Raw genomic sequence first — 21,453 nt, 5'->3', positions numbered from 1 at the left:
TTTCCAGCTGCAAGTGCAATTCGTTTCAAGCACTGGAGAGTCACAACAACTAAGCTTCCTTGCTGCCTTTTTTGGCCCAAAAGCTCAGGAGAGATTCCAAGATCTAAGTGTCAATATGGCAGCCAACTCTGGAACAGGGTGATGAATGGGAACAAAGAGGGGGAAAGATGGAACACAATACTTGGACGCTGCCAAGAGAATAATGCAAATGCAGAACCTTGAGACAAAGTCGGGGTGGGGGCGGGACTTTGTCAAACTATTAGCACATGAACAAACTTTGGTTTCACTACCAAGGGTGACCCATAATGAACTGGAAAACTACAGGATGGATTCAGTGCCTTGAAGTCGATGGACTTTGCTGCACTTGAGAGAGACCTGCAAACCCCTGCCTTCAAGTTATGTACCGTATTTTTCCATGTATAAAACACCCCCCATGTATCGGACGACCCCTATTTTATGAGCCCAAAATTAAGAAAAAAATAACTGCAACATTCCATGTGTAAGATGACGCCCAATTTTAAACTTAAAAAAAAATGGGGGAAAATATAGTCTTATACACAGAAAATTACAGTATTTCACATGGTCTACTTCTGTGAGCAGAAAACAGATGGGGCTGTTTAGTACCACGTGGCTTCCTCAACTGGGACTAAAATACTGATTCCTGTTCCTTAAGGTTCACTGGGCATCTATACCTGTAAACTGGGCGTTTTCTGATCCTAAATTCCACTTTTATTTAAGACCTTTATTTTACTAACCCAAAAGTGGCACCGTTGGGTTTCTTAAAGGAAAATTATTTTCAGCTCCGCATTGCTAGCGTTGCGCTCTGCACTGGTTGTGAAGGATCAAGGGATCTAAGGCCAATTTTAAAAGTTTCCCGAAGCGTCCACACATGATTCATTTGATCTTTTTCTCAGAACATTTAAGGTGAATTGCAAAGGTCAGCTTCACTTTCTGGTGTTTTCCCGTCACCCTCGCCCCATGACAACAATTAAGTTACAAACAGGCAGTTTTAAAAGCTGTCAAGACTTCATTTTTCTGTACTGAAAACCAAGAACTGCTAAGAAGATGAACATGCATGTTGCCTTGGCGACAAAATATTGCTCTCCAAAAGCCTTTGCAAACTATTCTTTGATATTAAGCTTTCTATTTCTCACATTACAGATGAGATAAAACACCATGTTCCCCACCACCACCCTTGAAATTCAGAAGTAATGCAATTCAGACTCCTGTTCAAGCAGTAACATGTACGTGTCGGTGCATATGCAAAAACCTAGTGCTTACGTACCTGTTATTTTGTCTCTTACAAGTTTGCAGGATTCTATCTCGCCAATGCTCCCGAACAGACTTTTGAGCTCCTCCTGTGTCATATTCTGAGGAAGATAGTTGACTATTAAATTGGTTTTGCTGTCCTCCGTGTTTCCAGAGTCAACTGGTGATGAGCAGTTGTTGTTTATGGTAGTAGGACCATTGGCTGTGTTATTGCAAGTTGGCCCATTAGACAGTTGTGTTTCCATGGCAGCAATTACCTGCTAAAAACAGAGAAAATGGGAACTGTCAGAATTCATATTTCAGAATCTATTAGCGATTCTAGCCAAGAATTTAAAGCTTTGTCACTATAAAACAGTGCCCAGCTGTCAGGTCTGCAATAATGGTCTTAACAATAAAATGAAATAGTTTTAATTATCTAGCAATAAAATCCATTTAGAAGTTTTTTTAAAAAACAACAACAAAGGTTCTACTGAAAGATTTTATAAGTTAGGGCTGGGAGGTGGAAATCCCATGAGCTTTAACTGACAGCAAGGGATTAGAAATATTTTTCCCCCTAAGCCAGTGCTGTTATTTCAGTAAATCCTAAGATTTAACTGTGCAAATACAAAATTCAGATGAAGCCCCAGAGTTGTTCAGCTAAGGAAAACACAAACTAGAAATTTCAATGGTGATTGCAAAAGCTAAATTAACAATGGCAATCAATGGCAGACTTAACGAAAGGCATTACTAAAAGCAATGTACTCTTTTGGTTACTTTTGCAGTATTGAAGAGAGTTGGCCGCATTGGTCACAATGCTGGCAAAATACGAATTTCTGTTCCAAAATGTTGCATTTAAGTGAGGATTAAAGCAGAGTGGGCGTTTGCCTTCTGACATAAGCCCTTTTTTGCCGGTGACTCTAAGATAGGAAAAGGTGTACCCATCAATTATTACGCAAGTATTTTGACATCTCCTGCTCTTCCCAATGTTCCCAGAGATCTTTGTATCTATGCTTCTAGTTAAACTGGACTAACCTCAAATATCGTCCACCAGAAGAACTGGGGTTGCTCATATAAGATGTGACTATTCTAACTGTGTGTATTCATTTCAATGTAAGGTTTGCTACTGCTTGGCAATCGTTGGGTAGTGCTGACATTTTACAGCTCAGAGCCTGAGATTTCAATCAAATCGGACAAATTTCATCAATTCAAAGAATTTCAATCAATTTTTTCCCAATACAAAACATAAACCCTATTTCAACTTGCACCAGTAAAACTGTTCTCTACCCTAAAGCTCCAGCTTAGAGTCAGCAATTTGCCTTTTGGCAAAACATGCCTTTTTTACTGCCTTTGGGAAGTTCAAGAAGACTTACAATTGTATATTGACAATAATGGGAATAAGCCTGTATTTACATTAATTGCACATATTTTGCGAAGGGATGAGAGGATTATGGATTAACCCAGGAGATAACTGGGTTCCAGGAAAAAAAGAGAGAAAATCTCTTCAGTGTGTATTTTTAAAGAACCACATCTTCGCGATAAGCAATCCTTTCACTTCGACCTACATAAACTCTACACAAAAGACTCTAAGCAAAACTAAACTGCCTATGCACAAAATGACCAAGAACACTTTAAGCAAGTTACTGTTCAAATATTCCTGCTATACCTGCCAGAAGTTGAATAACTGTTGGGCCAAAACATTATTAGAAGAATAAAGCTTTCTAAAAATAAATATGTTTTTTAAGCATCCGTTGTTTGAAAATTTTTAAAAGGCTTCTTCAAACAAAAAAAAAACAACCACCACGGTATCATCATATAGCTGCATATTGTATTTTCATATTCAGACAGCAAGAATGAAATCCTAGACCATCATTCAAATGAACAGATTCAGGAGTCTGGATTCCTTGGAACAGCTCGATCGTTACATAATGAGATTTTAATCTGAGGGTTGTGGGTTCGAGTCCCACGTGGGGCAAAAGGTTCCTGAATTGCAGTGGGTTGGGCTAGATGACCCTAGTGGTCCCTTTATGAGTCTATGTTCTGTAATTATGTCTCAGCTACAAGACCATCTGTGCTGTTCCAAATAAAGCAATGATATTAAACAGGGCTTTTTGGCCAGAGCTCACAGTAGCACCTCTCAGGTGAGCGCCATTGGCATTCTAAGAGAACAAGGGAGAGGTTTATGGTGAGATCCATCACTTTTTCGAGAAAAATAACACTGCTAATAAATCTGTATTTTAACACATAGTTCCTATTCCACTGAAGGTGTCAGAATAAAAACTTAGCTGTCACCTGATACAGATCAGGCTTTTCAACAGTTCCTGATATAAAAATATTTTTTCCTCTCTTTTTCTTTTTTTTTACCGGCCAAAGTAATTTGAATGGAATTCTATTAATTTCATCAGTAACCAAAAAAATACACAACATTAATAATTCCACCCCCCTCCAAAGTTACTGTTATTCAGCATTCAGACCATACCAAATAAAAGCTTTAATGCAAGCTCTGCTCTTTTGAAATCAAATGTTGACTTGGGTGTTCAACTCCAGGACAAGTTACTATGAGGAAAGTCGGGCGGACGTTATTCGAGAAAGTCACTTGTATATTTTACAAGTTCGGAGGATGCCCTGAGAGCCCCCGTCCCCAAACCAGGGATATAGACTGATTCCTGCACCAAAACTTAAAGAGAAGGTGTGGTATGCAGAGGTATTCTGAATATAATTTGAAGGGTTTGGTATGGCCTCAGCACTACTTTTTAACATGTCGAAAATTATCCTACAGAATTTAATAAAAAAATCCCACAGACCCCAGTCCAAGGCTCTGCTGCCCACGAACCACTTCTAAGCAGAGAGGCCACATCACACAGTCTGACTGCCATGTTAGTTTGGAGTTGCCGGCTGCAATATGGACACAAAAAGTACCGTATGTTAGATTAGCAAAAGATAATGCAACAAATCAGTTTGTACAAATTTACCGTTAATTGTCTTTATTATTCCCAGCACGTCCATGCAGTGTGGCTTAATAGAATTTTCAGGCAATTCCAATCTAATCTTTTTCAAATTCGTTTAATGTGCCGCTGCCGTTGCTTTGCATGAATTAAGACACTTTTTTTTAGAAGCTTGGGGGTTTTTTTTAATAAAAAAAAGGTGGTGCAAGCTAGCTTCGTTTGCACCCAAGCCTTAAACCCAGTGCTTCCCACCCCACCCCCCCAAAAAAATTAGGGGTGCTCTCATTTTAACTCAAGAAAACCACCATTTTATAGTTCAAATCGGGAAAAATAAATACAGTAAACTGGACAAAAGTACAAAGATTCACAAAATGTTTAGGGGTATGCGTACCCCTGCGCCGCGCCCCCCGAAAAAAGCACTGCTTAAATGTGTAATAAATGCATGTGTTGTAGACAAGTGTCTACGATGAGGACATTGGGGCAGGCAGGAAGAGGGAATTAAATGCCTAGTGGAAACAGGTAGAATGAGAAAATGTAGCTGAATTGTGTGTCCATGGGCTATTTTATACATATTCCCCTTAATAAAAGCCTTCTAAATTACATATCAGTTGCCGTCTAGCTCTGTTAGAATCCACCCTGTTCATAAATAATATCCTTAGTAGGATATAAGTTGCTTTGTTCAATTTGATGTTGTAATAGCACCCTCATTCAGTGTGTTATTTATTGGGAAGCATTAGTGAGAGCTGAAAAGCATTACAGAGATGGAACAACAGAGCCACTATAAAGAAAGGGTCTTCAATAATGCGTTGTTCCCAGGCACACAGAGAAATTAAGTTAGGCCCCATGCAAATTGTAAACCTGCCAGGATTCAAAATTTTGCAAAACTAGGCAGTGACAAATATTGCTAATGTGTCGTTTACAACAGATTACAGCTTTCTGAACTTGGGTCAGCGCTGGCAGGATAGTCAAGGCAGGAGAGAAGGAATTTTTTTTAAGACAGGACCATGAATACACAAAGCTATCTTTGCTAACTCTTCCAAGTTGGATTCATTTGCCAAAATACGACTGTATGCCAATCTGTCCTGTTAAAACATAGATACATGTATGTAAACACAGCATCGGGGGGAGGGACTGCCTTTTGGAGCCAATTCATTCTTCGGGACAATTAATTTTTGGCTTTCAATCACACACAGGCCAAACTGAAGAGAGCTTAGCTCGGTCTTGCAAAGAGAGATGCACAAAAAATCCTAGCTAACGGGAAAGGAGTTACTGAACATCACAGCTTTTGTTAGGTTATTTGTAGCACAACAAGAGCTTGAAATAAAATATTATCTTCCAATTTACAAAAAAAAAAAAGGGGGGGGAATCCCACTTTATCACATACACAATGCAAGTGCTACAGACAACCATGTGTGCGGCAGGTTTAAACTTTCATATTGCAGACATTATTTGGTCTAAAGTTCAAAATCGTTAAGATTAAAATGCAGTCGTTGCAAAATTAAGTATATTAATAGTCAACTAGCTCACTGGATTGCTCACAAATCTGCACCACTACGTATATAGCCTCAATTAAGTGGTAAGGAACCTAAGCTGTAGAATTTTCTCTATCCACTGCAAAAAGCACACACTCTGCTATAAAACAGTGAATCCTCCAAGGACAGAATTATCAAGTTACAAGTTGAATATGAATGAGATAAGCTGGGAAAAATTCAACACGAGATGGAACACATACTGAACAGGAATGACATTTATTAGCTGTTCATGTAATACCTTGACAAACCTGATAAAAGCAGTGGTACAGGATACATTTAGTGTCATGTCATTGTACACATTCGCTAGAAGACACATCACACTTCACTATATCATAAAATAAAAAAAAATCTCCTACATTCTTCCAAAGGAATAAAAGATGTCAGCAGCTTCAGTGGTACTGTGAGCTTTTAATACAATGGTAAGCAAAGACAAAAAGGCTGTGCTCTTTCTGGGCTAAGCCAGAAGATGATGGTTGCTTAGAACTATATCCAGACCTTCAACAGGGGAAGGCAGGCTACACAACCAGTGTTGGAAACTCAGCTATATAAGCCAGGCACCAAATGGCTCATTAAACCAGGGTTACGGTTGCCAAACCAGAATGTCTAGTGGACATTTTGGGACCGGACGGCTCAAAAGTTGAATTTTCCAATACAACGGTTTGGGTTCCTAAAATTCGTTCCAATTGTGCAGGTAAGATATAACAGATGGAATTCTACAGGATGCGTTGATAGTGTGTGAAAACAGTCGCCAAGATCCAAAGATCTCCAGAAGGTGGAGATGTCAAGGTGCCGTCCTTGCGCCTGGGCATCTACCTTCACTTGGTGGCAATTGGCCAATAACCAGGTGCAAAATGCACAACCAGTCTTTCCTTTCCCCTGAAGCCCACACCTTAAATAGCCTTTCCGGAGGGCAGCAGGAGACCTACCAATTGTTTCCCGCAATATTTGCAATGGCAAGGGTACCAATACAAAATATTTGACAAAGAAATAGGATGTCCTGGAACCGACTACCTCTATCTCTGCGTTCTTGCTACTGTGCTCTGTAATAATATGCAACGTGTGAGATACCGTGTTCACCTTCATGGAGAGCACGTGTTGCAGTGGGGTCTATCAAGACATCCCACTGTTGCTGGGCGGGTGAAGGTAGTTGGCCACTGCTGCGATTGGGCTCCTCTTGTCGTTGGGGAGAAGTTGATGTTGCCATTTTGTGAATGACAGTCAGAACTCTTAAATTCCCTGCGTGCAGCGTTGAACTTCCTCTTTCCGCTGCGGGCATCGGACCACCCGCCCTCCCTCCCTATATTTAGGGTTGTTCGCATTGACCTTGCTATGCCTGTCATGGGGTCGTCTGCTTTTGGGGAAGGTCCCGGTAGGAATTTTGTCCATTTTGTTAGGCATTGGTTTTATGAATTGGTTGGTGGAGGGGCATGGATTGGCTTTGCCTGCCCCTCCAATACTGCTGCTGCAAGGGTATTCCATTAAAGCAATCCAGGGGCTCACCATGCTTTTGTCCGAACCCCTGTCAAGGGGCTAGGGCCACGCAAGAGCCCCTGGGAGCATTCGGGGAGAGGTGAGGGCATGGTACCCAGCTCCATCTTTCTCCCCAAAATGTTTTCCCTTTCTGACTTTCATGGATGTGCAAATGTCAGTCTGTCCCTGTGCGGGGTCAGAAAGTCGCAACCAATGCCTAAGCAACCACTCACATTTTTTGTATTTTAATAAAGTTGTGGCCAAAATTATGCCAAAAACCTTAAACAAAAATTCTGTGTGAATTGTGTTTTATTGGGGTGGCTTGGGGACCTCGACACACAAATCTTTCTCACTATTAAGACAACACTGAGCTCCTTCAAAGGAAACCACTCCTCTACAAATTGCCAAGGAAATTTCCCAGGAATAAGGGGAAGTGGAAATGAAAAACTTCAAGAGAACTATTGTACATACTCTTAATGTGCACAGAAGCAACACGGGCCATTTAAGATTAAAGGGAAATTGTCTCAAGAATAAACTGCAGCCTTTGGAAAAAATCCCTCTTCTAACATCACAAAAACACCCACTCAATTGGAATGCAAACCAAGCAATTAATGTACAGAGATTTGAGATTTGAGGTTTGTATGGAAGCACAGAGGACATGGCAGAGACAAGCAAGTCATTGGAAGGAGGACAGCAGACACTCCAAGCACCACTCTGGTCAGCGACCGAAATAAATCGATTTAACAAGAACATTGGAAACTTTTAGGATGTGTTCCAACTCTAGGAACAAGTAATGGTGTCTTCTTGAATCAGCACCACCATTGCTTACACACAGAAAAATGTCCTACCTTGATGTTTAAGAAACAAAGTGAATCGCCTTTTAGCGATAAGAAATCAGCATGTTATGGCAAGCGACGATAAATGCAACATTAGGCCCACGGTAGAAATACACAACACTCACAAGAGGACTGGCAAATCCCACATCCTTCCAGTATTATTTAAGCCAAGGAATGAGCCCATGTTTATCCCCATTTCTGCCAGTGGAAGCCCATGAAGGGGCACTGGGAAAAATAGGCAGAGGGGAAGAAAACGTTTTGCTAGGCCCGTGACCAGTATGGTGCATAATGAAATTTCAGTTTTGTTTCATTTTTACGCAGGTAATGGAGATTGTCTGTACAAATTCAACATGCCCAATGATCCTTAGACTTTCGCTACCTTGACACAAAATTTTAAGTATCAGCTGCACGCAACCTAAACATAAAAACGAAAGTCAAAGTAAAAGTTCTCACAAGGACAGTCAGCCTATTTTTAGATTGCTTGCATCTAGCATACCTTCTAACACCCTCACGCCCCCATTTTAAGCACCTGCATATCCATGGGCAGAAACGGAGCAATTATGTAAATTCAAGCTAAGAGTATAAGCTAATTATTTTATTTTATTCGTCTGCTCATCAAACACAAACCTTTGCAGTATCACAGAAGCATCGGTTGTCCCATACGGGAATCAAACCTACAACCTTGGCACTATCATCACCATGCTCAAACCAGCTGAGCTATCCAGGCTATTTCACTTTTTACCTGCAACTCAAAAGGATGGCACCAAGTTTAACATGGCCCACAGCCAATGCCCAGCCAGCCGGCAAAACACTGCCCATCCAGAGCTTATTGGCCCTTTTGATGCCAGCATTTTGGTGGGGAATCCCCTTTTCCTTGATTCTGCCAGGTGGGGAATTCCCCTAAGTGCTGGCAAGACATGTGGGCTCTAGTTGCTGGGGATGGTGAACAGAGGTGAGGTCCACAACCACTGCCCACCTGCAGTGGCGTAGCGTGGGTTGTCAGCACCCGGGGCAAGGCAAGTAATTTGCGCCCCCTAACCCGTGGATTTGCGCCCCCTAACCCTAACCCCCAGATGTTGCGCCCGGTGCAGCCGGCCCCCCCTGCACCCCCCACGCTACGCCACTGCCCACCTGTGAAGGGATGGGCAGCCAATCTGATCTAAGCTTTTCCACCACTATTCCTCTTTCTTCATAATCCTAGAAACAGTACGTGGGAGGAAAAAGCCTCTTGAATATCTCGGACTCTAATTGTTTATTGGGTGCCGTCAAACTGTGAAAACACTAAAACGCTTCGCAGTGTGCTTCAAGTCCTGGCATTAACCTCTTGAAAAGGCAGAAAGCTACAGCAGAAGCAATGTCTGAACAAGACAAGGGACCGTCCAACTCTGGGGTTGCGGCGCTCATCTCGCTTTACTGGCTGAGGGAGCCAGCGCACAGCTTCCGGGTCATATGGCCAGCATGACTAAGCCGCTTCTGGTGAACCAGAGCAGCGCACAGAAATGCCGTTTACCTTCCCGCCAGAGCGGTACCTATTTATCTACTTGCACTTTGATGTGCTTTTGAATTGCTAGGTTGGCAGGAGAAGGGACCGAGCAATGGGAGCTCACTCCGTCACGGGGATTTGAACCGCCAACCTTCCGATCGGCAAGTCCTAGGCTCTGTGGTTTAACCCACAGCACCACCCATGTCCCAAACAAGTCAAGAGAGCTCCAAAAAAGAGCATACTTCAGTAGCCTTGCTACAAGATCTGAAGAGTCTGGATCAAGCATAGGCAAACCCAGCCCTCCAGGTGTTTTGAGACTACAACTCCCATCATCACTAGCTAATAGGACCAGTGGTCAGGGATGATGGGAGTTGTAGTTCCAAAACACCTGGAGGGCCGAGTTTGCCTATGCCTGCTCTGGATTTTCACCAAAAGAGGAGGTGAAGACACTTGGGCCACGACTGCAACCGGAAGCAGTATACAGAGGACTGCTATCCATGATCACTCCAAAGCTAAGTCTAAGTTATTCCAGAAGCTGATCACCATTCTCTCTGCTACAAAAGAAACCCTGGTTCTATTTCCGTTACCCCAAGGATCCTGGAAAAAGAACTTTACTTAAGTAGGGCTGGGCGATATCTGGTTTTCAACATTGTGGTATATCACCAGCTTAACATCACGATATACTGATGTATCACAATATCTGAAATAAGGATGGAGCTATGTAGAGACATCAGCTGGCTTCACGGTTTTCCCTGCATCGTGATTTTCGCCAGCGCCTGCTCTCGTGATTTGCTGCCCCTTGCAAATCCTCCCTCAGGGGAGAGCTGAGCCAGCAGAGCTAACAGGGGCTGCAGCAATCGAGAGACGCATTGGCTGGCTCTGCAGTTTTTCCCACATTGTGATTTTTGCATGGAGCAAATGCATACACGTACATCATGATTCACAATATATTGCCGGGTAAAAATTATGAAACCGCTATCACAATGTGGGACTTCAAACCGGTTTGGGGCGACGTACAGCTTCCGGGTCATGTGGCCAGCAGGACTAAGCCGCTTCTGGTGAACCAGAGCAGCGCACGGAAACACCGTTTACCTTCCCGCTGGAGCAGTACCTATTTATCTCCTTGCACTTTGACGTGCTTTCAAACTGCTAGGTTGGCAGGAGCAGGGAATGAGCAACAGGAGCTCACCCCGTTGCAGGGATTTGAACCACCAACCTTCTGATCAGCAAGCCCGAGTCCCTACAAGGTGCAATAAAAATCATGAAATCACTACGCAACTCCGAGTATATTTCAGTTACATTCGCCAAAATGGAAAGCCTAGTTGCCATTTTGGGGGCAAGAGGGCTCCAATGTCTCATATTTCAAATGACATATTGACTCCGACTGGTTCTCAGTTGAACATCTGGCTAATTCAGATGACAACCCTGAGCTAGGTTAAGAGCTCTGAGAACTTAAAGAAGAAAAGGCACTTGATCCAGGGATAGTCCATGTATATCTTTCGACTTCTTTTTCTTAATGGTGACTGCTCCTGCTCCAGCTGCACAGAAAAAGCAATTTGGCTCCAGAAATTCATTCTGATCGTGCAGATAAAATATAACTGATAGGATCTCACAGGATGGGGTGTGAGCATGTGACTAGTCCAGATCCAACGATCCCCAGATGGTGGACAGGTCAGGCGCCATCCTGGACCTCGGGCATCTTCACTTGGTTGCAAGTGGTTGAAAGTCAGGTGCAAAATTGCGCCTGGTGCCTGCTTTATTGAACTGGCCTACTGTCTTTCCTCCTCTGAAGAAGACAGAGGTTAAGTAAAAAATAACAGCACAGGTTGGTGCTAATGAGTAGGTCCTAGGTGAGTCGCAAAATTACACCACCTTTGTAACACGTTCATTCACACAGTATACACCAATATACCCCAATACATATATCGTATTTTTCGCTCTATAGGACGCTTCGCGTTGCTATCGCTGAATCCAAGGAGCCTGCATTCACTCCATAAGACGCACACACATATCCCCTTAATTTTTGAAGGGGGGAAGTGCGTCTTAAAGAGCGAAAAATACGGTAGTTACTTTACTATTGCTATAAAAGTATATTGGCACAAAGGAGGATAAGATTTGTGTCAAATATCTGCAACATGTTTTAAATAAGTTACTTGAGGAATATCAGACAACTACAAAGGAACAAAAAGTAGTTGGGGAAAACTAATAAATGTGGTCCACGAATAATTCTTCACACACACAAACCCCCTAGTATAGGCTAACTTAAAAGGGTACCAAAGGATGCAGAATAAAGAGTGGGAAGAATCCTTTAGAAACAAGGCAGATACGCAAAATACTACTTCTAAAAACTGACATGAAAAGCACATTGACACATACAATACAGTGGTGCCTCGCAAGACGAACGCCTCGCAAAACGAAAAACTCGCAAGACGAAAGAGTTTTCCGTTTTTGAGTCGTTCCACAAGACGAATTTCCCTATGGGATTGCTTCGCAAGAAGAAAGCCCATAGGGAAATCTCCGGGGACCTCTTTTAAATGCTGGCGGTGGGGAGCAAAGCCTTTTGCCCCCCTCCGGCCTTCAGAAGAGGTCCAGGAAGGCCGGCGGGGGCCGAAAGGCTTTGCTCCCCACCGCCAGCATTTTAAAAGCGGTCCAGGATAGCAGGGAATTGCGCTGCGCTTTCCCGCTATCCCAGACCGCTTTTAAAATGCTGGCCGTCGGGAACAAAGGTCCTGGACCTCTTCTGAAGGCCGGCGGGGGGCAAAGGTCTTTGCTCCCCCCCCCGCCTGCCTTCCTGGGACAGTCTCCGCTGTCCCGGGGGCTTTTAAAATGCTGGCGGTCGGCAGCAAAGCCCTCCTGTCCCCGGAGCTTGCGAGGCGGGAGGTGGGGAGAAGGGCTTTTCTTCCCGCCGCCAGCCTTCAGAACAGCCTTCTGAAGGCTGACGGTGGGAAGAAAAGCCCTTGTCCCCGTCCTCCCAGCCTTCAGAAGAGGTCGGGGGACAGACTGTCCCCGGACCTGGTCTGAAGGCGGTTTCCATAGGAACACATTGATTGATTTTCAATGCATTCCTATAGCAAACCGTGCTTCGCAAGACGAAAAACTCGCAAGAAGAAAAAACTTGCGGAACGAATTAATTTCGTCTTGCGAGGCACCACCTCGCAAGACGAATGCCTCGCAAGACAAAAAACTGCTAGATGAAAGGGTTTTTTGTTTTTTGAGCTGCTTCGCAAGACGATTTTCCCTATGGGCTTGCTTCGCAAGACGACAACGTCTTGCAAGTTTGTTTCCTTTTTCTTAACACCGTTAATACAGTTGCGACTTGACTTCGAGGAGCAACTCATAGAACGCAGTGTGGTAGCCTTTTTTGAGGTTTTTAAAGACTTTCGTGATTTTTGAAGCTTTTCCAAAACTTTCCCGACACCGTGCTTCGCAAGACAAAAAAAATCGCAAGACGACAAAACTCGCGGAACGAATTAATTTCGTCTTGCGAGGCACCACTGTATTTGGTGCAGAGGACAACATCCACAAGCCACATCCTGCTCTGCAAAGAACATGTTACCACTGTGAGCTTTGAAGTCTCAAGCCCTATTTTTGATACAAGGAGACTTAAAAAGGTATTGTTAAAGGGATCAGACAGCAAGCCATTCATAAATGAATCCTGAGTTGCAGGCTTTCTTAGTCCAGTGCTGGAGAACCACCTAAGAACCACCAGCAATTTATACAGCTCAATGAAGCTTCATGCATTATAGGTTCTCATTTACTTGCTTTTGCAGATTTTAGTTATGAAAAGTCTTTTCGATCAACCTTAACTCTTAAGACTGGAATCTGTCAATAAATATAGTAGTAGTTTTACGATGGTATATAATAAGTAAATAAACAAAAACTAATGATAATGATAATAATAATAAATTTTTTATACCCCGCCCATCTGGCTGGGCTTCCCCAGTCACTCTGGGTGGCTCCCAACAGAACATTAAAAACATGATAAAAGATCAAACATTAAAAACTCCCTTAAACAGGGCTGCCTTCAGGTGTCTTCTAAAAGTCTGGTAGTTGTTTATTTCCTTGACATCTGATGGGAGGGCGTTCCACAGGGAGGGTGCCACCACCAAGAAGGCCCTCTGCCTGGTTCCCTGTAACTTGGCTTCTCACAGGGAAGGAACTGCCAGAAGGCCCTTGGAGCTGGACCTCAGCGTCCGGGCAGAACGATGGGGGTGGAGATGCTCCTTCAGGTATACTGGGCTGAGGCCATATAGGGCTTTCAAGATCAGCACCAACACTTTGAATTGTGCTCGGAAACGTACTGGGAGCCAATGGAGGTCTTTCAGGACTGGTGTTATATGGTCTAGGTACAAACTACAGTGCGCAACCTTTTTTAAAAAAATAGGACTTACAAGGAGCCACATTAACAATAACGCATCCTCAGTGAGACTTCAGAATATATTTCATCAATAGCCCATGTAGGGTTGTTACAACCATTTAAACAAGAGGTACTTTTGTATGGCTGAAATGGGGGGGGGGGGAATGTCATCATTTTCTTTTCTTTTTAATTATTTTTTATTAAGGTTCATGAAGAAAAATACAAAGATTATTGTCTAATGTCTTTTTTTTTTTTTGTCCAAACTAAAAGATGAATCCAAAGGCAAAAAAAGAGAAAGAAGAAAAGAAAAGGGGAAAGGAAAAAGAACAAGATAAAGAAAAATGAATATAAAAATAAACAGTAGAGCTGGGCGATTAATATTGCTTAATTGTCTGAAACCAGTATGGCTTCCAGATCGCGATACCAGTTTCAGACCATTTGAGATGGCAATACATCGCGCACCAGCACTCAAATTCCTTCCCCTCTAGCATCCCACTATTCCGGAAGATATAGTATTTATGTAAGTAGCTAAACACATGTGATCATAACCTCAGGAAATTATGCCTCAAGACTAAGAAAGAAGGAAAAGCAGAAGATCGAGGTTTGCTTGTTAAGGGGCACACAACCGAGAAGTCTGTTGTCTCATGCAACACACTTTTTCACCAAAGGTGTTTCATTTACACCTAAAAATGTGAAGCATGGATGCAAACAGCTGCTGTTTGCAAACACTTGCAATACAGATTTTATTAACATCATAGGCTTATATTCTTTCCATTTATATCCCGTCTTTCCTCCAAGCAGCTAAGGTGGCATGCGTGGTTTGTTCCCTTTCGATTTTATCCTCACACCAACCCTATGAGCTTGTGGTTAGCCTGAGAGACTGTGACTGGCCCAAGGTTACACAATGAGCTTTGTGGCAGAGTGTGGAAATGAACTCTGATCTCCTAGGTCCTTAATTCAATGCTAACCACTATGCCACACTAGGGCTGGGCAATATACAGTGGTACCTCTGGTTACAAGCATTATTCGTTCCGGAGGTCCGTTCTTAAGCCGAGACCGTTCTTAACATGAGGTGTGCTTTCGCTAATGGCGCTTCCCGGTGCGCAACTTCCGCTCGCATCCCGGGGCAAATTTCGCAACAAGGGGCATCTACTTCTGGGTTGGCGGGGCTCATAAGCCTCAGCGTTCGCAAGGAGGATGGTATGTAACATGAGGTTCTACTGTACAGTGGTACCTCGCAAGACGAATGCCTCGCAAGACAAAAAACTCGCAAGACGAAAGGGTTTTTGGTTTTTTGAGTTGCTTCGCAAGACGATTTTCCCTATGGGCTTGCTTCGCAAGATGGAAACGTCTTGCAAGTTTGTTTCCTTTTTCTTAACACCGTTAATACAGTTGCGACTTGACTTCGAGGAACAACTCATAGAACGCGGTGTGGTAGCCTTTTTTGAGGTTTTTGAAGACTTTGGTGATTTTTGAAGCTTTCCCAAAACTTTTCCGAAACCGTGCTTCTCAAGACGAAAAAAATCGCAAGACGAAAAAACTCGTGGAACGAATTAATTTCGTCTTGCGAGGCACCACTGTATCAATATATCATCCACAACCGGTTTGAAGTCCATATTGTGATATTGGTTTCATGATTATTGGCCTGCCAATATATCACAAATCATGTATATGGGTGTATGTATGTGTTATGCAAAAGTCAAGATTGGGGGGGTGGGACGTGAAGTTAGCCAATGCCTCTATATAAAAAGCACCATCCTTATTTCAGACATTGTGATTTATCCATGTATTGCGATGTTTAGTTGGTGATATATCACAACGTAGAAAACCAGGTATCTCCCAGTCCTACACTATACTGGTATATATCCCAACCTTCCAATAAAAAAATCAGTGTGCCTTTCAAAACGCCAGAACAACACATTACAGAATACGAATTTTCAGTAAGAAATCTAAAGCAGCTGAAAACAAGATCCATTTCCAATTTGGGTTTTTTTAAATAAAAATAAGAAGTTCAAACTTATCTCTGCTGAAAAGTTTCGTTAACAATACGTATTTCAGCTACTGCTGTGGTTTCGGTTTTGGGTTTACCCTTCTTAAAAACAACTAAAATTTAAAACAAAATGCCTTCACCTTGTTCCAAAACGATAATACAGGTGACCCTCTTTGAAAGCATTTCATAGGCAGCACTCTACCATGAGGAAAGCTCCTCTCACTGTACCTCAATTGGTACTGGCACCTGAAGAACCACTTCCAACAATGGCCTTACAATACAAGAAGATGATCCTACAAGATGTGACTGACAGCTGAGGCTCAATTTCCTTTCTTTTGGGTAATGGATTTTATTAAACCTTCCAAATTATTACATAAATCCAATCATATATATATCAGTATGTGGCTTTTTTTGTTATACCTTTTCTTCTTGACTTTACGGCCTTCCTTCCCCGATGTCTTTTTTTTAAAAAAAAATCCCACTCAATAGCTGCATTAAAAGACATCTGCATTTATTTTCTAAGCCCCCTAAAATCCATTCTCTACAATTTCTGTTGCCCCATTCTCAAATCCTGCACGTGATTTCATATAAGTGATAATCCGATAGGTTGCCCACCAATGGGCCTCCATCTTTCTATGAAAATATCATCATGTTGTCCTCTTGGTTTTAAGCAGTCGGTTTCGCCATTTCTGCACAGGCCGAGGTTCAAATTTATTCCAAATATCCAGATGAGCTCACTTAGAACTTCATAGCATAAATACCAGGGAGCAGCTGTCTAGTGCCACCTTCTGGAATCAGATGTAGTAAAGAAACCACTGTGAAACGTGTCCCCAACTTGCAACCCAGAGAGGCTATCTGAAAGAGCACTGTGGCTGTTAGTATCTATAGTACAGTGGTCCCTTGGTTCTCAAACGCCTTGGTACTCAAACAACTTGGAACCCAAACAATGCAAACCCGGAAGTAAGTGTTCTGGCTTGGCAACATTTTTCGGAAGCTGAACATGCTCCGTTTTGAGTGTTACACTTCCGTTCTGAGTGTTACGCTGAGGTCTGTCTGCTTTTCCTATTTATTTTGGTGGCTCTTTTTGTTTTGTTTCTGTGACCGTGTGGAACCCAGTTCGGCTACTGATGGATTGATTGTGTGACTGCAGTACATCACTTACTGCTTTCATTTTATGGATCAATGGTCTCGTTAAGATAGTAAAATTCATGTTAAATTGCTGTTTTAAGGGTTGTTTTTTAAAAGTCTGGAAAGGATTAATCCATTTTGCATTACTTTCTATGGGAAAGCACACCTTGGTTTTGGAACGCTTTGGTTTTGGAATAGACTTCCAGAACGGATTAAGTTTGAGAACCAAGGTCCGACTGTATCCACAAAAAGATAAGCAGGGATCTCACTGCCCTGTCCTTTTCTTAGCAAAGGCCATTTGTCAGAACAACCAGGGCTATTTTGGTACCAAAGCTGGACCTAAAGTCCACCTGAAATTATGGAGAAGACACCAGGATTGGCAGCTGACCCTTGCCAGGTGTGCACTGAGTGATAAAACACCCAGGTTTACTCATTGTGCAACATACAGAAGAGCAAGAGAATTCTCACTGCAGGAAACAGAAGCTACTTAGAATGCCTTGCATTTTGGGTTGTAGAAACACAGAAAAGAAAGCAAACCTGGGTACCTGATGGTTTAACCTTTTAAAATAATCTTAAAAGCTCTAATTTTACTTACTACAAGTAAGGTAGGGACGCGGGTGGCGCTGTGGGTAAAAGCCTCAGCGCCTAGGGCTTGCCAATCGAATGGTCGGCGGTTCGAATCCCCGCGGCGGGGTGCGCTCCCGTTATTCGGTCCCAGCTCCTGCCAACCTAGCAGTTCGAAAGCACTCCCGGGTGCAAGTAGATAAATAGGGACCGCTTACTAGCGGGAAGGTAAACGGCGTTTCCGTGTGCGGCTCTGGCTCGCCAGAGCAGCGATGTCACGCTGGCCACGTGACCCGGAAGTGTCTCCGGACAGCGCTGGCCCCCGGCCTCTTGAGTGAGATGGGCGCACAACCCTAGAGTCTGTCAAGACTGGCCCGTACGGGCAGGGGTACCTTTACCTTTACTACAAGTAAGGTAAGGCATGGGTGGCTAACTTGATGTTTCTGAACTCACCCAACATCCCTGAACATTGGCCATCCTAGATGATAACGATGGGAATGGTAGTCTAACAGCATCCAGGGGCCACCAATTTAGTTGCCTTTGATTTAGGGGATGATGCACTATAAAGCATGTCAGCAATGAAAATAATTAGCTAAATGATTCATGCACTGTAAGCCCCATACAGGGCTGCTTTCTTGAATACCCTGCCCACCCCCAGCATCAAAAATCTCAAGGAAACACCTGCTAAATACAGAACGTGGCCCACCAGAGATAGGCAAGACTGAGTAGTTAATCTCCAGGGTTGTGGATTCATTCCGGCCCAAAGGACGAAATAGTACAACTACTTCAATTCCATGTTGGCTTAAATATGCGAACAAGAAAAGGGATGCGCCAAGCCATGTCTAAATTCTCTGGACCCTGAAAAACGCAGAGACCACGAAAAGCACTGAAAGAGAGCTTGCACCAGTATTACAGGCCCTTTCATCTTCCAAAATATAAATTCTGCTGATTTCAGTGGAACACATTTCCAAATGAACTTTATGGTAAGAGAAATCATAAGCTAATTCTCCAAGTGCTGTAAATTTAAGAGTGCTTAATGACTTAAGTTGCTTGAGGACCACAAAGAAGCGGCTTGACCCCAGATCAAAAGGTTTGCTATCGAAAAGTAGAAGGAACTGAATAAACACAATGTACATGCGCTATATAATTTCACAACAGATTTATCTGAGCTTTTTTTGCACAAGGATGAGACACCATCAAGCAGACAACAGAAAGTTGACTACACAAAGAGCCTATTGGGTTTGTAACAGCCACATATCTGCTCACCTGGGGCTAGGACAAAGGGGTCTCAAGCAAGCAGGTATTGAGCCACCAACCTCCCCATGTTACAGGTTTCCAGTGCAAACCCACCCCTTTTAAAGACCGGCATGTGAATGAGTCAGCTTTAACTGCTCGTGCATGGATCATAAGAGGCACCACTGTCTATTACAGCCTCTTACTACTTTGTTCAAGCCATGTCTCCTGAATCTTCGCTTCACGGTTAACTGCAATGGTAGAAGTCCACTAGATTGTTCCATCTTGAAAATTGGAAATCCCAAGAAATACCAACAGTGGAAGATTGGCAGGGGAAGATGTTGGACTTTTTGGAGCTGGCCGACCTGACTGGAAGAATCCGCGATCAGAAAGAGGAGAAATGTCAAGAAGCTTGGAAGAAATTTAAGGAATATCTAGCTAAATATTGTAATATTATATAAGTGGAAATACTTGCAAGTATTAAATTGTCTTAGGATTAAAATATGTTGAATTGTATAATATTATGGATTGAGATCATGAGGAAAAGAAAGGAAGTTAGTAATTCGAACTAGTTAATGATATTAGATAATGAATATTGGAAAATTGCTAAAATGAGACCTAAATCAGTTAGGAAGGATTTGAGGAAGTCACTTAACAATGGAAGTTAGCTTGGGTTTTGATTGGAAGAAATTTTCTAGGTTTTTTATATGTTTTGGTTTTTTTGTGTTATGTTGTATTTGTTAAAAACTTGGAAAAATAATTTGAAAATTTGAAAAAAATTGATTGTTCCATCTTGGATCAAAGTCCTGGAAGATCTGCTTAAGGACCCCTGGACGGTTAAGTCCGGTCAAAGGCGACTATGGGGTTGTGGCGCTCATCTCATTTTCAGGCCGAGGGAGCCGGCGTTTATTTAAATCAGATTTTGAAAATAAAATGCTTCTGGAGGAAAAATCTTTCTAAAGATAGTTTTCTACTTAAGTTACATTATAGTCCAAAGGTTTTTCATCAGGAAATAAGGATTTGCTTTAAGTTTTTCATATGTGCTAAAACTCAGTCTAAGGTTTTGTTGTTGTTGTTTTTTAAAAAAATCGTTTAACCACATGAGTTAATGAACATGGATACATATGCTATAATGTTATTGTTTCAGTTAAATAAATGGTTTAAATTGTTATTAAGGAAATGATTATTTTTCTCCTTCCAATAAAGTACAGCAGAAAAGTTGTCCAAATACAAACAATAATTTCATAATTACCTGTCTTTGTATTTCTAACAGTATAACCAAATCAGTAATTTTTGATATAACTGTGAAAACTACTCTGAACATTTATTATTCCAAAAATGAAATCTTCATCTGGTTGCAAATATTAAGATTACACCACCAAGAATGAGACTTTCTGCAAAAAGTAAAATAAATTGATTTGATTTAAATGAAACACACCCTGGCTAGAAGCCACACAAAGATGCCAGACGAACACACGTCCTGTTTTGGGTTTTTTTGCATGTTGAGGATCCCACAGCCACCCTAAAATAAAGACAGAATTCACACAGATTTTTTTTAAAGGTTTTTGGCATAATTTTTGGCCACAACTTTATTGATCTCAGCATGTGAGTGGTTGCTTAGGCATTGGTTCGTGACTATCTGTTCCCGCCTAGAGGTAGGGACAGAACTGACATCCGCAAGCCTGCAAAAGTCAGTAAGGGAGAACATTTTTGGGGAGAGCCTAGAGCTGGGCGCCAGGCTCTCCCCCAAATGCTCCCAGGGGCTCTTGCGTGGCCCTAGCCCCCTTGACAGGGGTTTGGACAAGAGCATGGCGAGCCCCTGGATTCCTTTAACGGAATTCCATTGCAGCAGCAGCATTGGAGGGGCAGGCACAGCCAACCATGCCCCCTCCACCAACCAAATTTAACCAATGCCTAACCGCAACCTTACAAGTTGTGACGATTTGCTACGCAGTAGGCAAAAACCAAATGGCACAGGCCAATCAGCCAAATGGCAAAATCCCTACCAGGCCCCAAAAGCAGACGACCCCATGACAGGCATAGCAAGGTCAACGCAAACAGCCCTGGATATAGGTAGGGTGGGCGGGTGATCCGATGCGCACAGCGAAAAGAGGCAGCTCAACGCTGCGCCCAGGAAATAAATAGCCCCTCGGCTGTCAATCATAAATTGCAACATCAAATTCTTCCCAACGACCAAGTGGTGCCCATTCGTGGCCATCCAAACTAACCTGCCCGGCAACAGAGGGGTGTCTTGTTTGCCCCCACCGCAACATGTGCTCTCCATGAAGGAGAACACGCTCTGTAGCTCTTGTTTTTCGGTTCAGTTCAGGTTTCTGATTCTCGTTTACAAACCATTATTACAAACCAATTACAAACCATTGTTTGTCAATTCAGACAGCGTGGGGTATGATTTCTGTGACTGAATCTGAATTGAGCCTGGTTAGGTTTAATAGATGATTGCACACAAATATTGCAGATGCAACTTTTATAGGGAGGGTGGGCGGGGGATCGAATGCACACAGCGAAAAGAGGAAGCTCAACGCTGCGCGCAGGGAATAAATAGCCCCTCAACAGTCACTCATAAAATTGCTACACCAAATTCTCCCCAACAACTGAGGGGTGCCCAATGAGATTTGTGGCTATCTATACTAACCCACCCAGCAAAAGAGG

The 21,453-nt window shown here is 42.7% G+C and overlaps 1 protein-coding gene across 14 annotated transcripts in view; it reads right to left on the bottom strand.

Moving 5' to 3' along the window:
- Window positions 1-21,453, bottom strand: part of ELAVL2 (ELAV like RNA binding protein 2) — a 159,898-nt gene that overhangs the window by 54,968 nt on the left and 83,477 nt on the right. For 8 of the 14 annotated variants that reach the window (XM_028712034.2, XM_028712035.2, XM_028712026.2 and 5 more), the window contains exons 2-3: window positions 4,050-4,140; window positions 1,286-1,529 (exon numbers count right to left, since the gene is read on the bottom strand). In XM_028712034.2, the coding sequence (XP_028567867.2) occupies window positions 1,286-1,529; window positions 4,050-4,140 (335 nt within the window). The remainder of the gene's footprint in view (window positions 1-1,285; window positions 1,530-4,049; window positions 4,141-21,453) is intronic. The other 6 variants (XM_028712028.2, XM_028712029.2, XM_077921014.1 and 3 more) reach the window with 2 other exon arrangements.

The sequence above is a fragment of the Podarcis muralis genome, chromosome 17, assembly GCF_964188315.1.
Source record: "Podarcis muralis chromosome 17, rPodMur119.hap1.1, whole genome shotgun sequence".
In the NCBI taxonomy this organism is placed as follows: Eukaryota; Metazoa; Chordata; class Lepidosauria; order Squamata; family Lacertidae; genus Podarcis; species Podarcis muralis.
The sequence above is the reverse complement of the archived record's forward strand: the minus strand, read 5'-3'. Positions and strand labels throughout refer to the sequence as shown.